This window comes from Malania oleifera, chromosome 3 (assembly GCF_029873635.1).
Source record: "Malania oleifera isolate guangnan ecotype guangnan chromosome 3, ASM2987363v1, whole genome shotgun sequence".
Taxonomy (NCBI): domain Eukaryota; kingdom Viridiplantae; phylum Streptophyta; class Magnoliopsida; order Santalales; family Ximeniaceae; genus Malania; species Malania oleifera.
The window spans coordinates 112,447,978-112,465,624 of record NC_080419.1 but is presented as its reverse complement, the minus strand read 5'-3'; the positions used below and the strand labels follow the sequence as shown (position 1 = coordinate 112,465,624).

General features: G+C 37.1%; 1 protein-coding gene across 1 annotated transcript in view; it reads right to left on the bottom strand.

The window, feature by feature from the left end:
* LOC131151104 (ubiquitin carboxyl-terminal hydrolase 18) overlaps positions 1-17,647 on the bottom strand; it is a 44,679-nt gene that overhangs the window by 11,641 nt on the left and 15,391 nt on the right. Inside the window, exon 7 of the mRNA XM_058102306.1 lies at positions 7,622-7,779. Coding sequence (XP_057958289.1) covers positions 7,622-7,779 — 158 coding nt within the window. The remainder of the gene's footprint in view (positions 1-7,621; positions 7,780-17,647) is intronic.

Sequence of the window (17,647 nt, the reverse complement as noted above, 5' to 3'; positions counted from 1 at the left end):
GTTGACCTAGTTCTAATTAATAGGTTAAAAAAAATGGCATGGTTTGCATGGTGCGGGTGTTGAACCCAGGACCTCATGCTAGAAGGTCAGTGGTGCTGCCACCGAAAAAACAACCCGCTTGTGACCCATATTGCATTGAATTATATATATAACTAATTTATTTCAGATCTATATTCACGCTTCCATACCCATGCTTTCATATGTAAAAAACATAAGAGCCGATTACTATTATTATTATTATGCGGTCATTACTGGCTCGATCGTCGGTTTGACCCACCAATCCAATTAGTCGGTCCAACCCAATGGCTTCACCAGGTTGGTCACCAACTCGCCGGTCTGGTTTTCAAAATCAGGTCGCGAACCAACTACTTATGCTAATGTTTGTCTTCAAAATCTGAATCAACATTCCCAGACAATTTCATGGGATCCATAGGACTAGAAGTATCAACACGTTTAGCTCCCAAGAAACCAATCTCATTCCAAAAGTCCAATGTGTATCTTCATTGAGACAAGTTCAACCCTTTCTTACACCACACGAAATCAACACCAAAAAATAATGCAAATTGTTCAAGTTCTTGGTTTGAATTTTTCCGGGAGTGGAAGCCTAATATTTACAAACTCCCTAGGTATAAGACAACCTCATAGAAGTACCGCATGCGTCTTCCTCTTGCAAAATATGACAAAATGATGAGTAGCCTTGTAATAAATCCAATAGATGAAACCACTATACTAAATTTGTCAATCCAAGCTTGAGAAGACAGCTTACGACCATCAATGACTTGAAGCAATGTACACACCTTACAACTCTCCCTCTGAGCAACATACCCCCTGAGGTTGTCCATGAAAACTCTTCATACAGACCCTCACATAATGGGCATTCTTGACAGCCAACTCATATAAGGACCAACCAAAATTGATTGCTAATGAGATCAAAATGTGAACAGACTTCAATTAAGCAACCCGAGAGGTCACCTCAAAATAACTGATCTCATATATTTGGGTACAGCAATCAATAAAGCTTTGAGCCTCTCAGTAGAACGATCAAGAAGATTTTTGACTTTCATGGTGTCAACCCAACTACATTAACCAACTCCTTATGAGGAAGAAGATTCACCAAGTCCCATCTGCACCTCATTCCTCTAATCGTATAACCGATCGGTTGGAAAGATAAAGGGAAGTGTTCACTAGGAATAAGAATAGGATAAAGAGGATCAACACATGAAGAGGGGACCATAAAACATCAACAAACTTAAAATAGATTCATCTTAGGAGGAATGAGCACGAGAGAAATAACCACTCAGGAAAAAAAAAAAAGGTTACATCAGCACTGACGTTGCTCCTACATGTGTGAGGATTATGACATCTATACCCTTTTAGAGTTCTCAAGCACCCAACAAAGACACATATAACAGCACAAGGAGACTTGTTCTAACAGTATTTGGAACATGAGCAAAGCATGTGCACCCAAAGACTCTAGACACAATAGAGAAGGAAATTTGCCCACTTAGAATACTTGAGGACATCCTGATAGTCAAAAACGGGTTGTAAGGAGAGAATTTTGGGAGCATGCATATGCAAAAGCAGAGACTATGCTAAGTCAAGTGGATGTCTACTTTTCACTTTTACCTACTCCATTTTGTTAAGGGGTTTGTGCACACGATGGCTAGTGAATAATTCCTTTATCAAGAAAAAAGACCAAACCTGATTTTAAACCAATTCAAGCCATTGTCAGATTGAAAATTTTGAAAACTAATATCAAACTATCTTAATTTCCTGGTAGAATGGATTGAACAAATAAAGAAACTAGGACCTATCTTTTAACAAATAGAGCCAAGCAAGATGAGAATAATCATCTACAAAGGACACAAAGTACTAACAACTATCAAGTTTTTTACTCTGCATGGACCCCAAATATCTAAATAAGAGGAAAAAAGGATTTACCATGACATTCAATTCTAGATGGAGAAGACCTAATGTGAATGCTCAAAATGAGAAAAAGACATGAAAAAAGGGGCAAGACCTGTTGCAGCTTCTGAAGAGAGAATTTTCTTTTTTAATTTTTGAACAAGCATTTTTTAGACCGTGGCACAGCATTGAGACTCTGCTAGCTTATTCATATTTTCAATTTTTTGAATACAAACAGCAATCTCATACATGCGAGTCCAGTTAAAAGAAACAGAATGCTCACCTTAATCACAACCATGACTATGCCCTTTTACATAATGAAAGGTGAGACTCTGTTTTACATTACAATAAATGAATGAAAAAGTTAAATTGGTCGTTGCTATGCACAGTTAAAATGCATCCATCAATAGAAGTACATAATTATTTATATTCAAAACCAACAACTCAATAGTAAAATAAAAACAAATCAAAACATTCAGAACTGGCACTAACCCTAGCTTTAATGACTGCTCCACGATAAATACCACAGTTACAATGAAAACTGATGCAAGTGGCTCCTGAAAGCTAACTTTCTTTTAGGAAAAATAAACAACAATGTTCCAGACTAGTACCTCATCAAGATCAAATCTTCTCCACTATTCATGGCATGCAACACAACCCTGTCCACCTTTTCTGCCTTTAATATCATGATTAACATCGGCCTTAACTCGCATTCTTAAAATAGTCCTTTCAACCCAACATTCTGTAAAAATTTTCTTTCCCCTCTCCTTAATTAATACAACTAAGAGTTTATTTACAAATCTCAAGACAACACAAAAAAGACTCCATCCATCAACAACTTTTCAATGGGCATATGATGGAATAATGATCATTAGATATTCTCAATTGAAACACCAATGAAGCTTTCAAGTGAAAAATCATGCTGAGATATCCTGCCTAAACCATTGTTCCTGAATAATGACAGGACAATAAGTGCATCGTCTCTAATAGCTTCATGACTACATGGGGACTTGAACTCACCCTCAATGACATTGCAAGAAATCATATGATAAGGCCGATGACAAACGCAATCCATGGAAACATCTCTTAATAAATTAAGAACTATGAATTCACAATCACCTTTAAACCTCCTCCTGGGCTTCCATTAAATATATTCAAAATATCACAGATATCTGACCAGTTAGTTCTTCCTTATGTTTTCTTTCCACCATCTTTATTGCAGAAGCTTCTGATTGTCTGTGACTCTAATACCAATAGATTCTAGTGAGAAATAGATGACAAAAACCAGCATATTCTGACGGGCAGTGGTACAAGCCATAAAAATTGCTCCAGTAAAATTGTTTTGAAGTGATTTTCCACATCACTATCAAACTATACATATTCTTATCATAATGCACGGATACCCGTGAAAGGAGAAACAATGCAAAATCACCATGAATCAAGGGGGAAAATTGTACCCCTTTTGTATTTGTCATTGCTGATAAGACCAGGATATGCAAAAGCATAAAGCATTGGCAGTGCTTGATTTGTAGACCTCAAAAACAAAAAAAAATTTAAAAGCTCAACCCATCCCTGAATAAAAATTCAGTAGCCCGGTGCTCCATTAGCTATTATATGGTAACGGGATGGAAAGCTAAAATATTTTATTATTTGAAGAACTCCAGGACAAAATCCTTTATGACTTCCCTTTCGCCTTTCAGTTATTGTCACTAAGACTTTCGAAAGGCTACAATTCAGAGTTGACATGAGCAATTAGCTTGTGGTGTTTTCTGCACTAGGCAACCTTTGCTTACCAGCTGCCAGAAAGACAAATAAGAGTCAACCCATCTCACAAGCTACTCAGGCTTGACTTGCTTTGTACCTCAACTTAGTCGACTCTATTTGAGTTCAAGCTACTCAAGTAGCTCGATCATTCGAGTTGAATCTCACTATACTACTCGTGAGCCTAATCAAACTTTTTTTATTTTAAAATTCTTACATTATACAAGTGAATATTTTATGGAGAAGTCCTTATTTGCTGTTTTCAAGGGTATATGATTGGAAAGGAATGCTCACATTTTTAAGGGCAAGAAGACCGCATGGAATTTAGTATGGGATAGGATTCAATATTTGGCTTCTTTATGGGTTGTTGCAGCAGGCTGTTTCAAGGAGATGTGCTTTGCAAGTTTACAGTATGTTTGGTTACGTGTATTATTCTGTGGGCAATCTTTTCCTTTTTGTTGTGTCATCGTCTTAAGAGGATTCTTTATTTTCCTTTTTGGTACATTCTTTAAAAAGATCTAATTAAAATGTGTGCATGTGTGTGTGTGTGTGTATATATATATATATATATATATTATGCACACATTATATAAATGGTTAATAAGGTATCATTAATTTAAATATTTATGTATATTTTTATGCACATTTTATGCATATAATATAAATACAATATATTTTTATGCATAAGTGATAATATACGTACCATATATTTTATGTATAAGTGATATTATTATAAACTTTCTGATATCATATATATGACATACTTGATCAGATTTATACAAATATTTAATATCACTTTATAATCAATTTGAACTTAATCAAGTCAAGCTCAAGTTTTAAGAACTTGTGGTCCTGGTGAGTTAAGTTGAACAATTACAAAACCAATCAAGCTCAAGTCAAGGTTGAGTTTAAAACTTCCAAGTTGAGCCGAGTTCCACTATCCCAATCAAAGAAGAGAATTTAGCTCAACCATTTCAAAACTATTGTGTGCATCAACGAAAAAGATTAGCCTAACAGTAATTTTAAATATTGAAAAGCAAGAAAATAACTTTCTTAAAAAATAAAACTGAATATAAGCCTAAACTAATAATTCTAAGGGTCTGCATGCTTGTTGCATATCATCCGGTATAATATCTATATTAAGCCAAAATTATAAGTAAACTTTTGAAAAAGTTTTTAAAAGTTACATGCCATCAATATCTAGTGAATTAACTGGAGATTTAAATATATGACAAGTTCTCAAAACTATATACGCTGTTAAAGCTTGATATTACATTGTTGGCCCACAATCAAACAGCTTAAGCTTTTAGGTTACGTGGTAATTTAACATGGTATCAGAGCTGGTTATCAGGAGGTTCTGGGTTCTAGTCTCGTTGCCTACATTTATTATGTGGTGTTTAAAAAAAAATTATTATATTCCCTATAATGGGTGTCATCTATCATGTGTGTATCACACCACATGTTGTCAGGCTGGACATGCGGGTGTTAAAGCCTGATATACATTGTTGGCCCATAACCTAATAGCTTAAACTTTTAGCCTTTTAGGTAAAGTGGTAATTTAACATACGCAAAGTTATCAGAACATCACAAACTTATTCCTATGCTACTCTACACATCACCTGAAAGCCTCAAACACAACACTTACATAAAAGCATTCCTAATGTCTTTTGCACACCTAAATCAAAGTGTATCCACTACAAAAACACAACAAAATCAAGCCTTAAGTCCCACTAGGTGGGGTCCGCTACATGAATCATTTTCCACTAATTTATACAATCATGGACAATTTCTTTCAAAAAATTCAAAGCTATTAAACTCTTATACACTATCTCATTCCAAGTTATTTTAAGTCTACCTCTACCCCTTCTACTACCCCTCACAATAACTAGCTCGCTCTTCCTCACTGGCGCACTATGTGGCCTACATTGCAAGTGCCCAAACCATCAGAGTCACCCCTTCCTTATCTTATCTTCTACAGGAGCTATGCCAAACTTACTACGAATATGTTCATTTTTTAATTTATTTTTCAATGTTATATCATTCATCCATCAAAGCATTCTCATATCAGCAACTTTCATTTTTTGGATCCATATAACATAGCTGGTCTTATATCCACCCTATAAAAATTTCGTTTTAGCTTTAAGGGTATTTTACCATCACAAAGCATGCTTGAAAAACTTCTCTATTTTACCCAACCTGCTTTAACTTTATGCATTACATCCTCTTCAATTTCTCCTTCAACTTGCATGATATATCCAAAGTATTGCAATCTACAAGAGTTATTTATTTCTACATTATCAAGTTTAACTTTGTCTCTAATATTCCTCCTACTATTATTGAAATTACATTTCATATATTCTTTCTTATTTCTACTTATCCTAAAGCCTCTAGATTCTAAAGTTTCTCTCCATAATTCTAACTTAGCCTCTACTCCACCCTAGTTTCATCAATCAGTACAATATCATCTGCAAATAACATATACAATGGAACCTCATTTTGGATACTCCCAGTCAGTTGGTCCATCACAAAAGCAAAGAGATAAGGGCTCAAAGAAGATCCTTGATGTACACCTATTGTGATTGGGAATTCTCTATTCTCTCCACCTATAATTCTTACACTAGTCATTACTCCACCGTACATATCGTTAATGACATCAGCATGCCTACTATATACATTCTTTTTTTCTAAAACCCACCATAGAACTTCCCTAGGTACCCTATCATATGCTTTCTCTAAATCAATATATACCATATACAAATCCCTCTTCTTTTCTCTAAACTTTTCTATTAATCTCCTTAAAAGATATATAGCTTCTGTAGTAGATCTCCATGGCATAAAAAAAGAATTGATTTTCTAAGACTTTAGTTTCTAGCCTTAACCTTTGCTTAACTACCCTTTTCCACAATTTCATTGTATGACAATAAGTTTAATTCCATAATAGTTATTACAATTTTGAATATCTCCTTTATTTTTATATATAGGTATTAAAGTGTTTTCCCTCCATTCATCTAGCATTTTCTTAGTTTCTATAATTGTGTTAAATAAATTAGTTAACCATATACTTACATTATCACCTAAGCATTTCCAAACTTCAATTGGAATGTTATCTGGTCCTATAACTTTTCTGTTTTTCATTTTTTTAGTACAAAATAAACTTCATTAACTCTAATCTTGCAAATAATTCTCATATTTTTAGTATTTTCCTGATTTGTCAATTCTAAGTTTAAGCCTTCTATTTGATTTTTATTAAATAGCTTACTAAAATAACTTCGTCATCTTCCTTTTATGTCCTCTTCCTTAACCAAGACAATATCATCCTCACTTTTTATACATTTTATATTACCTAAGTCCTTACTTTTTCTTTCTCTAGCTCTAGCAAGTTTAAATATATCTCTTTCCCCTTCTTTTTTATCTAATCTATCACACAAATTATTAAATGATTTATGTTTAGCTTCACTAACAACCTTTTTAGCATCTTTTCTCGCTTCTTTATACTTTTCAAAGTTATCCATGTTTCTACATTTTTTCCATGTTTTATACCAAATTCTTTTTGTCTTTACGGCTTTTTGAACATCTTGATCCCACCAACTCTTCGCTATTCGAGAATCTTCCTCATGCCTCACCAAAAATCTCTTTTATTGTTTTTTCAATAGAGCTAGCTATCATATTCCAAAGGTGGCCAATCACCACCTTTGATCATTTTATCTTTAAATTTGATTATATTTTCTCCCTTTAGGTTCCACCATCTAGTTCTCTTACACTGATTTATTTTCTCCTTTCTCTTCCATTTTTTAATACATATATCTAACACTAAAACTCTATGTTGTGTGGTTAAGCTTTCACCTAGGATAACTTTACAATCCTCACATGATAAACGATCTACAAGGCATGAAAGAGAACATAATTGTTAATATGCAGTTTTCAATACAAAGTAGGCAGGAAGCAGCATCAGTACCCATCACATTTATACATATTTTCTCCATGAAGCCACTCTCTGACTGTGAATTGATCAAGGCAATCCTCCAAAGATGCAGCATCCCCTTGAATTTCAACAGTTAAATCCATCATACTTTCATACTGATTTGAAATCTTATTGCATTCCATACATATCACCTGGAAATAATAAATCACACTTAGGAAGCTCGTGCTAAAATGAAACCAAAAAAAAAAAACAATTGAATGCAAGCAAACGCTCATGGAGAAATTGGAATCTACTGCAGGTTTTAATGTATTAAAAAAATTAGTTCCAATGAGATCCATAATTCTAAATGCAATCAAAGGAGAAACAATAACATGACCCATCCAAGCAAAATGTCAGATTATCTTACTGGAAAGAAAAAAAAAGTTGCCATTCATATTATGTATGCAGCAAATATTAAACTACAGAAAACACAGAAAAGCTCCAAAGAACTCTTCTCATGGGCATAGCTCTTATTCTTTGCTGATTTGCAAGAAGATTCATTACCTAGCTTCACTTGTGTGTGTTGTTTCCGGATGCTTTAAAGAAGTGAGCTTCTCAGATATTCAATAGGATTGGCTCTATTTGATGACCAATCTTTTCTTTCCCCACACCATTGGTTTCCAGGTCACCCCTTTCAGGGCCCAACTAACACAGTAGGAAGGAGCCTCCAACCTTCCCTTAATTCCCACCCTCCTCCAGGTAAGTAGGTGCAAGATTCAAAACCACAGGCATTGTTCACACCTTGGCCAATGAGGCAACTTGCAGGGGTTAATGACCAATCTTATAATTTTATGTAGCGGTACTTAAAAGCCAATCTTTTCTTGAAGGGTTTTAAAGTTTTAACAAAATCCTCCTCACCCTTATAATATAAAGGATGAGTGATTTTAGGCACCTTAGTATGTGCAAAGCTCATAACAAAATCATTTCTATGACCAATGTCAACCATCTTAAGTTTTTTTTTTCCTTTTGGAAAAGAGAGGCAAACTAAAATATTATATATATATAAGGGGTTCCTAAAAAATGAAACTGAAAACAAAGAAAGAAAAACAACAATCGTCTTAAGTTAATTCTTTCAACATTATCAGTAGCATGCAGAAGCGCATTTACCCACAGCAGGTAATGTGATCTTTGAGAATTTTCATTACGTGAAAAATCAGATAACTAAGCAAGGGGTGATGGCGATGGAATTATATGGCCAAGGGCTATAATAGGGTTGAATGGGAGTTTCTAAAGAAAATGGCAACGTTGGAGCTTGAGAAAAAAGGAATGAACTTATTACACATTGTACCACATGCTCTTTTTCCATAATGATAAATGGATGCCCCATATGTTTCTTCCACACAAAAAAGTGTGTTCGACAAGGAGGTCCTCTTTATGCATATCTTTTTTTTTTTTTTTGGTGTGCAGAAGGGTTTTCTGTCATGTTAAAGCTTGCATATTCATAATGTTAAACCAGGTGGACCAGAAGAGCACACAAAAGTTTGAGGATATTAGGGAATCTCTCATTGCATGAAAGGGAATTGGCACAAAGTAAAATTAGATGGTTTGAACTTTATTCCAATGAAAAATATGATAAAGTCTACTAGGGACCAGCTGAAGGAAATCTAGGGAATCATGCGAGCAGATAAGCAAGAAGTATCTTGGACTTCCAAAATGGTAGGGGAATCAACGAAGCAAATTTTTATATTCTTAATGAAAGAAGTAGAATGAGAACTTATTATCTACGGTGGTGAGAGAGAGCTTTCTCAAGGTAGTGACCAAGACTATTCCTATCCATACTATAAGTTGTTCTAAACTGCCAAAACGTCTAACTGGGCTCCGAACTGGATTTTGTTAACATTGACCACTTACAAACATTTGGTTTTTAGATTTTGGTAAAAGTATAGACTATTCAAATGCCCCAACTATTAAACTTTATTTGATTTGCAGCATACACTTGTCATTAATAAGTATTGGCATAGAAACCAATTCAAATGGTCCGACTATTAAACTTTATTTGATTTGCAGCATACACTTGTCATTGATAAGTATTGGCATAGAAACCTTGTCCTAACCAAACCACTTGCATTTTTCATACAATTCAATATTCCCAAGAATCATTTATATTCATAGATCAGCTAAGGCCCACCTGTGACAGCCTGCTATCAAATTCCAGGGTTGTATGAAAAATGGCAGCAACAAGGACCACACAATTTACCCTGCATTAATTGCAACATCAAGTTTGTCATGCCCTAACCTCAAGATGTTGACTCAAACCTGAGGGTGAGCCTTGACCCAACAGTAAGGGTGTTACAATCAAACATGAATTTCAAAGGCTTTTCCTTTTTTTATAACGAAAGAATTTCATTGATAGAATAGGAATGTACAAAAATGGGAGAGTAAAGCATCTCCTTCTAAAATTCTGGGTAACACCAGAGAAATAAAGAAAGTTAAAACAAAAGGAACATTAGAAACAACCCAAAAAAATCAGCAGGCCCTATCAATTCAACAAGGAAAACCAATTACGCTGAACATCAGAAAAACGCATCCCCCTGAAGTTTCCATTACCCACACACCAAAGAAAAGCCAAATGTTGAATCTTCTCCCAAACCAGTAAAAGAGAAAACTTCTTCCCAGCAAAAAAGTGCGTGTTTCGTTCTGTCCCCAACGGAAAGCAAATAAGGCACAATTCCATAACTCCTTACCCTCCTTTTTCCTGCCAAAACCAACAAACTGAAATGCCAAAAACTCCTCCACTGTCATTGGGCAAACACAGCATTCGCCAAAATAATTAAATACCTTGTTACATATCCTCCAGGAAAAATCACAATGTAAAAGAAGATGTGAAGTAGTTTCAGAGCAATTAAAACAAGGCACACATATGTCCGGAGATTGAACCAGATAGGTCATCTAATCAGTAGCAAGTTATTGGTGTTAACCCTATTAAGCACAACCAACCAGATAAAATCTTTGATTTTAGAGGGAACTTTGGCCTTCCAGACAGTTCTATGGAGAGGAAAAGGAAAACCAGAGCTAGTCAAAAACTCACAGAAAAATCTGCAGGAATAGAACCCCAATGGATCCAAGGAACAAGAACGACTGTCAGCTTCCAAAAGACTCAACAATTATTCAGCAAGATTAACAAGGAGAATAACTCCTCCATCTCCCTATCATTCAATGGTCTCCTAAAGTGAAAATCCCAAGAAATTAAAGGACCACTCGATTCCACAATGAAAGAAGAAATAGATTCCTTCTGTTCTGAGCTTAATTGAAATAGACGAGGAAAAGAGGTGGACAAAACAACATTCCCGAACCATAGGTCTTTCCAAAAATGAATGTTATAACCCCTACACCCAATATAAATTTAGTACATGGAATAAAGAGGGAATAAATCTGAGCGATGGCATTCCACAAACTCTCCAAAGAACATCTAAGACCCAAATTGGAAACCCACCCATTCCCATCAAGTCCAAATTTCTTTTTTGTAACTTTATGCCACAAGGAAGGAATCTCTAAAGGAAACCACCAAAACCACTTGACCAAGAAAGTCGTGTTTTTAAACACCAAATTACCAAAACCCAATTCACAAAACGATACCTAGCCTCCCCCACCCTTGACCAAAGGAAACCTATCATGATTCTCTAAATTCTGCTAGCCACACCCACAGGTATTTTGAAAATAGAAAAAATATAATGGGATACTAGAAAGACAAGCTAGAGTGAGGGTAATCATACCTCCACACTCTTCCGACCATCTAAACGCTTAGCCATTCTCTCGATAACAAGGTCCCAAAAACTAGTGGATCTAGGATCCCCCTCCCCACCCCCCAAGGGGACTCTTAAATAAGATAACGGCCAATCCAAAGCAACACAACCTACCTCCAAGGCTAACTCCCTACTTGCTCCTCAGCCCTTCCCCAAATTGATCTTAAGCCATGAAACCCTTTCAAAAATATGTAAAATCCCCAAAATATTCAAAAGATGACTTATGATCCTCTTAGAAAAAGATAGTGTCATCAGCTAACTGAAGAAGTGGAGCCATTACCTCCTCTCTCCCCACTTGCAAGCCTTTCACTAAATGTCCAAACCTCTAACCATAGCTCTATCAACCATACTACTTAAGGCATCAGCCACTAGGACGAACAAAAAAGGGGGAAGAGGGTCTTCTTGTCTAATCCCCTTGAAGCTCTAAACCAAGATTTAGGTTCCCCATTCACTATAACCGAACAAAACACATTAGAAATCTTGTCCAACAAATTCCAACTCCCCCTATCATAGGCTTTATCAAAATCCCACTTAAATATTAATCCCCCCTTCTTCCTTCTCCTAATATCCTCAACAACTTCATTTGCAATCAAAATTGCATCCTCTGTCTGTCTTCCTCCCCCAACCTCATAGTCTTATCAAGAACCACACTCAACATTCTAGCTAGTGCTTTAGCAATTATTTTATCAACTCTGGATACTAACCTATAGGCCTATAATCAATGTCTTGATAGACCTACTTTTCTTAGGCATCAAAATTATGAAAGCAAAGTTAATACTATTGCATAAAGTTTTGTTACAATAAAATTTGTCAAAAACCTTCATCAAGTCATCCTTAACCATTTCCAAGAAATCTTGAAAAAAAAAACCAAATTAAAGCCATCCAACCGCTTTATCCTTATTCATTGAAAAGATAATAGATCTTACTTCCTCTTCCTCAAAAGGTCTCGCTAATCAATATATTTTATCACTAGACAAAGGATCCCACTCTAGCCCTTCCACCATTAGTCCATAATCATATTCCTCATAAAACAGATTATAGTAAAAATCAGTGATCTCCGAAGCTATCCTACTATTATCCAAGATAATTTTTCCCCCCACCCAACCAACTCCAACTCCCTAGTAGAATTTCTCCCCAAACTCCCGCTTGCTAACCTATGAAAAAGTCTTGTGTTACAATCCCCCTCTCTTACCCATTTTAACTTCATCTTTTGCCTCCAACTTCTCATTTCCTTAAAAATCACCAATTCCAACTCATTCTTTGAGGATATTCTTTTCAGTCCCTTCTCCCCCAAGAGATTAAAAGCTTATTCACAACTATTGAGCTCAACCAACTCACCTAAAATATGGATTTTTTAAGCCTAATGTCCTCGAACACCCCCCTGTTCCACCTTTTCAATTTTTCTTTCTACCTCTTCAATTTCCTCATGAATCCAAAACCTTCCCAACTCCTATCCACCTCCTCAGTCCAAGACACCTTCACTAAATGTTGAAAGGTTTTGTGTTCCAGCCATATATTTTCAAATCTAAAAGGGGTGACCCCAAGCCACCTTCCTAGATTCCAGCAGAATAGGAAAATGATCAAAAGTACCTCTAGGAAGGGTGACTTGCGAAAGATTAGGGAACTCATCCTCCCACTCACTGGAGAAAAAGAACCTATCAAGTCTACTAGCCACAGCACTTGCCCCGCCCACCGACCAAGTTAAATTTGTGTCACTCAAGGAATATCCCTCAAGCCACAGTCCCTAATAAATAAATCAAAATTTTGCATTGTTGGAGTAACCCTGCCTACCCCCTTCTTTTCCCAAGGGAATCTCAATGCACTGAAATCACCCCCCACTATCCACATAGAGGAATAGAAATTTGAGACATAATAAAGCTCGTCCCAAAAAAAAGGTTCCTTAGAGAAGGCCTAGAAGGACCATAGACTAAAGAAACCCACCACCGGTCTCTCACCTCTAACAAGACAAGAAAAAAAAAAAAAAAAAAACCCTCTAAGCTGTCCACTATTGATATGGTACAGATATCACACGCCACTAGAATGCCCCTACCGATCCTCGAGAGGGTAAAAAGACCCAGTCCTTATTGCACCCTTCCCAAATCCCCATAACAACCTCCCCATGGGCTAATTCAAGCTTAGTCCCCTGAATCAAAACAATACCAAGAGAACTCCTAAGCAAAACCTCCCTAACCAAGCTTCTCTTCCTAACATTCCCAAGACCCCTAACATTCCAACTTACAATCTTCATAATTTAACTCGTTTAGCCCCTCTCTCCTTGTTCCCTTTCCACCCCAATAATTGATAGAAAAAATAAAATTTTTAAGTTCTTTTTGAACTTACTTCTTCCTCCTCTTGTAAGTTTTAAGTACTCAAAACCCAATCTAACCTAAAAACCGCCAAGACTCACAAGTTTCAAACCCAGGTCATGCATGAGTACATTTGGAACTTTTTAGTCTCTCTCACTACCCCTTAGACCAAAAGCAAAGGCCCTACCCCTAGCGATACCTTCCTTGTGACAATAAGCATCAAAAGAAAGAGAGGACTGAGAGGGAACGAGAAGTATACCTTTTCCTGATCTAGAGGAATTTAAACCCCCCCCCCCCCCTCCAAAAGCATCATGAAAATTTTCAACTAGGTCCACATTTTCAAGAGTATGCTTAAAAACAAGGGACAAAGCCCCTGTTTCAATCAATGTTATGCTCCGGTCTAGGTTGTGATTTATAGTATTAACACCCTCTTGCTCAATGTCAGAAGACAAATGAAGAGTCTCATCTCCTAAACGTTGAGTGTCTTGTGAAGGAAATAAACACATCTTTGGTAACTCCTCATCTTCAATAGCAAGAGTTCTACGAATTGGTCCCAATCACACTCTCCTTCCATATCTAAATCAGTCAGTAACTGTTCGAATAACAATCCATTATCAAAGTCATAGAAAATGCTTTTATCATCTTCCGAATTTGATAACTTTTCCTCAATTTTGTCATCCTCGACTTCTTTTGCTACCTCACACACGAACATCATTGGAAGGAGAAGGCCTACAACAACACCCCCCTCAAATCTCTTAAGTGTAGTGTAGGACCTCTTCCGATTGGTTGTTGCCTACCATAAAAGCCTTCACTGCCTCTTTCTCTTTGGAATCCCTATCCCCACGTGAAGTTGGGGACTCTAGTCACTTGATTCTCATTGGGCTAAGAGTTAATGGGCCCTTTACCTTAAATCCGATTGGAGCTTGAGATTCCTTTTGAGTATGAGTGGGCTTGGTCCAAGTATTTTGTTAACAACCCATTTTACCATAGTTTTGGGTGGCCCACTGTACCCTATTCTGAACTTCTCCTTTCCACGCCCAAAATTAGAATTAAAGATCAAACTAGAAAAAGAAGTTGTCTTTCTGCCCCAGGAATCATAGGAATTGCCTCTCTCATTCAAACTACTCCCCTCACTGGCACTGTTCTGACAATGTCAGCGAAGGTCATTTTTTCGATAACCTCTACTCCACATTCCACTTCTTTAGATGTGACTCATGATCGATGAGGTTCAAAAGGCCACATTATGTACACCAGAATGCTGCTCTCCCAATAGAATTTCATATCTAACCTTCGGAATTGCTTTAAAGAAATTTATCCACCCTTCGCTATTATTACCTTTTGGTATACATAGATCCTGATGTCTTCCACATATTAACCCCTTCTCCATGCATAGAAATCTCCCCTCCTATTCCCCTCCCCTTTAGTCGCAACACAATGGATATTCTTGCCCTTCATTGCTAAGGTTAAACCTCCTTGAATTAACTCATTTGTGCCTCTTGAACCATTGCAGATCACTCCCAAGACTTTAATGAACCAAAAGATTTCCTCAATCTTCATAATAATGTAAGAGAAGCGTCTTCCGGAGAATTCTGATATCCTAACAATCAAGGGGTCACGGTGATTAGCACAGAAGGTTTTGCACTCCACCTTGATAGTTGAATGACCACCCATGCGAACTCTGGCATCTCCATGGTTATTAACTCGAACTTCGCATGTGCCCCTGTTTACGACACTCTCCTTAGGCAGCACTAGGTAGCACTGCTTGTACTCCATAGACACAGGTCGATCACCCAAGTGACTAAGGATCGTTTGCTGTGAGAGGCAAGAGATTCTGATATAGAAGGCCAACAGTGTTTGACGATAACATATGTTCGTTAAGCAAGAGTAAAGTTCATTTCTTGTTGGCTTTCCGCAAGCTTCGAAAAAACCCTAAAGCCAAGGATGACTTGTTGCAGATGTTGCAATGGTCTGTACAAGGGATTCCCATATCTAACTGATGGATATATGATCGAAAAGAAGGAGGTGTTAATCGGTTTCAGGTCTAGATTAATGAAGACGAATGGCTTCAGCTAGAAATTTCAGGAGTAAGGTGTTTAGAAGTGCTAGTCGAGCTCCCTATTGCAAAGGAGGGTGACACCGATCTAAGTTAACCAAGAAAATTGGTTTTGGCTAGAAAATTTGGGTGAATGGTGATCAAAAGTGCTTGCCATCACCATCGGGGACTCACATCACTTCTCTTTCTCTCAAAGGTTTTTTCATAATAAAACAAATTCATTACAAAAGGAAATAATTACAAGAAGAAGAGGACATGATATCCTACATTAAAGATAAAACAAAATTACAGCAGTGCTGCCTTCCATCCCTTCGAATATCAGACGATGACAATCCCCCAAAAAACCAAAAGAATGTGCCCAAAAAGAATCAAAAAAAGTAACTTTCACCCGAAGCAAAAGTCGAGAAGTTGCAGGTCAAAATTAAAAGTTAGTCATAGAAAAAGCCTCTCCAAATTTGGAGGTAAGGTTGCATACGTCATGCCCTTCCCAAATCTCCAATATATAGTGCGAGAGCTTTATGCACATGGTGTTGCATTATCAAGTGCATCTTGCCGTCAATATGGATTTATGACATGACCAACTATTAGGAAATACAAGAAGAGATTTTCAAACCTCAAAGAAGTGTTTATTAATTTGCTAGGAAGTCCTAATCAAAGTGTTTCGAGGTTTTTTTTTTTTTTTTTCTCCATGCAATTACTTAGTGGTTTATTGCTAAGGAAATACTCTATGGAAGCTGCTCACAACCTCTAGGAGTCTCAATAGTGGGCCCCAGCTAGAGAGACCCTTAATTTTGGAGTGCTCGACCCCACAACCTCTTAAGCTTCCCCTTACCTATGGGCTTCAATCTCGTACCCCTTTGCAAAGAATAGTGCAGAATTGGCTCATTCACTCCAAGTGGGCTATAATGGTTTATACGAACACATAATCATACCCTTTTCTTCTTCCCAACCAAATGCAAAAGCTTCCTCTTAGGTCAATTCCTAGATTGGTGGCCCTACTCTCCCCCCCCCCCCCCCCAACCCTTTTTTTTTCCCAAATCATAACACTCCAACCAAGGCTTATCTGATTGGCCTGCCTCCACCAGTCCTGGAAGGATTGAAAGGGCTGCAACTCTCGTCAACACACAGTCGATCCACTTCTTCCAATTATACTTCAAAACAGCGAGCTTTTCTCCACATCTGCCACGAAGGAAGCAGCTGGATCAATGAAGTTAAATGTCAGCTACGAGCTTTATCCAAATACAATAATACCACCGATATACAAGATAGCCTGCTTGCTCCTCACTTTCATCAAATGTACACTAAGCATTGAGTTTGTGAAATTACCTACTTACCTAGGGTACATGTTAATGTCCTTGAAGCCCTTAGCATCAAAGGAGGCCCACGCCCATTACCAAAGTCCAAATTTGATCAGAATCCTTATCAGGCACTAGACATCCACATTTAAAACACTTGAAAGATTGTGTTGGCACCATCCTTTTCCATCCCAAAACCTCGTCGTAGTTTGGTCTACCCGAACCAAATCAAGGGCCTTCTCATTGATTCACCTCTCATCCCTAAACTAATCACGACCTTCCACGCCTATGAGCCCCATGCTTCAAAGAACATAACCGTTAAAGCTTGATATACATTGTTGGCCAACAACCAAATAGTAGTAGCTTAAACTTTGGCATAAAGTGTTGATCTAACATGGTATCAGAGCTAGTTACCAAGAGGCCCTAGGTTCTAATCTCATTGCCCGCATTTATTGTGTGAGCCACAATGGTTTATACAAACACATAATTGGAATGTTTTATCTATTCCTTCTTCCCAACCGCATGCAAAAGCTTCCTCTTAGATCAATTCCCAAGACAAGCAGCCCTCCCCCTTTTTTTTAAATCATAACACTCCAACCAAGGCTTATCTAATTGGCCTGCCT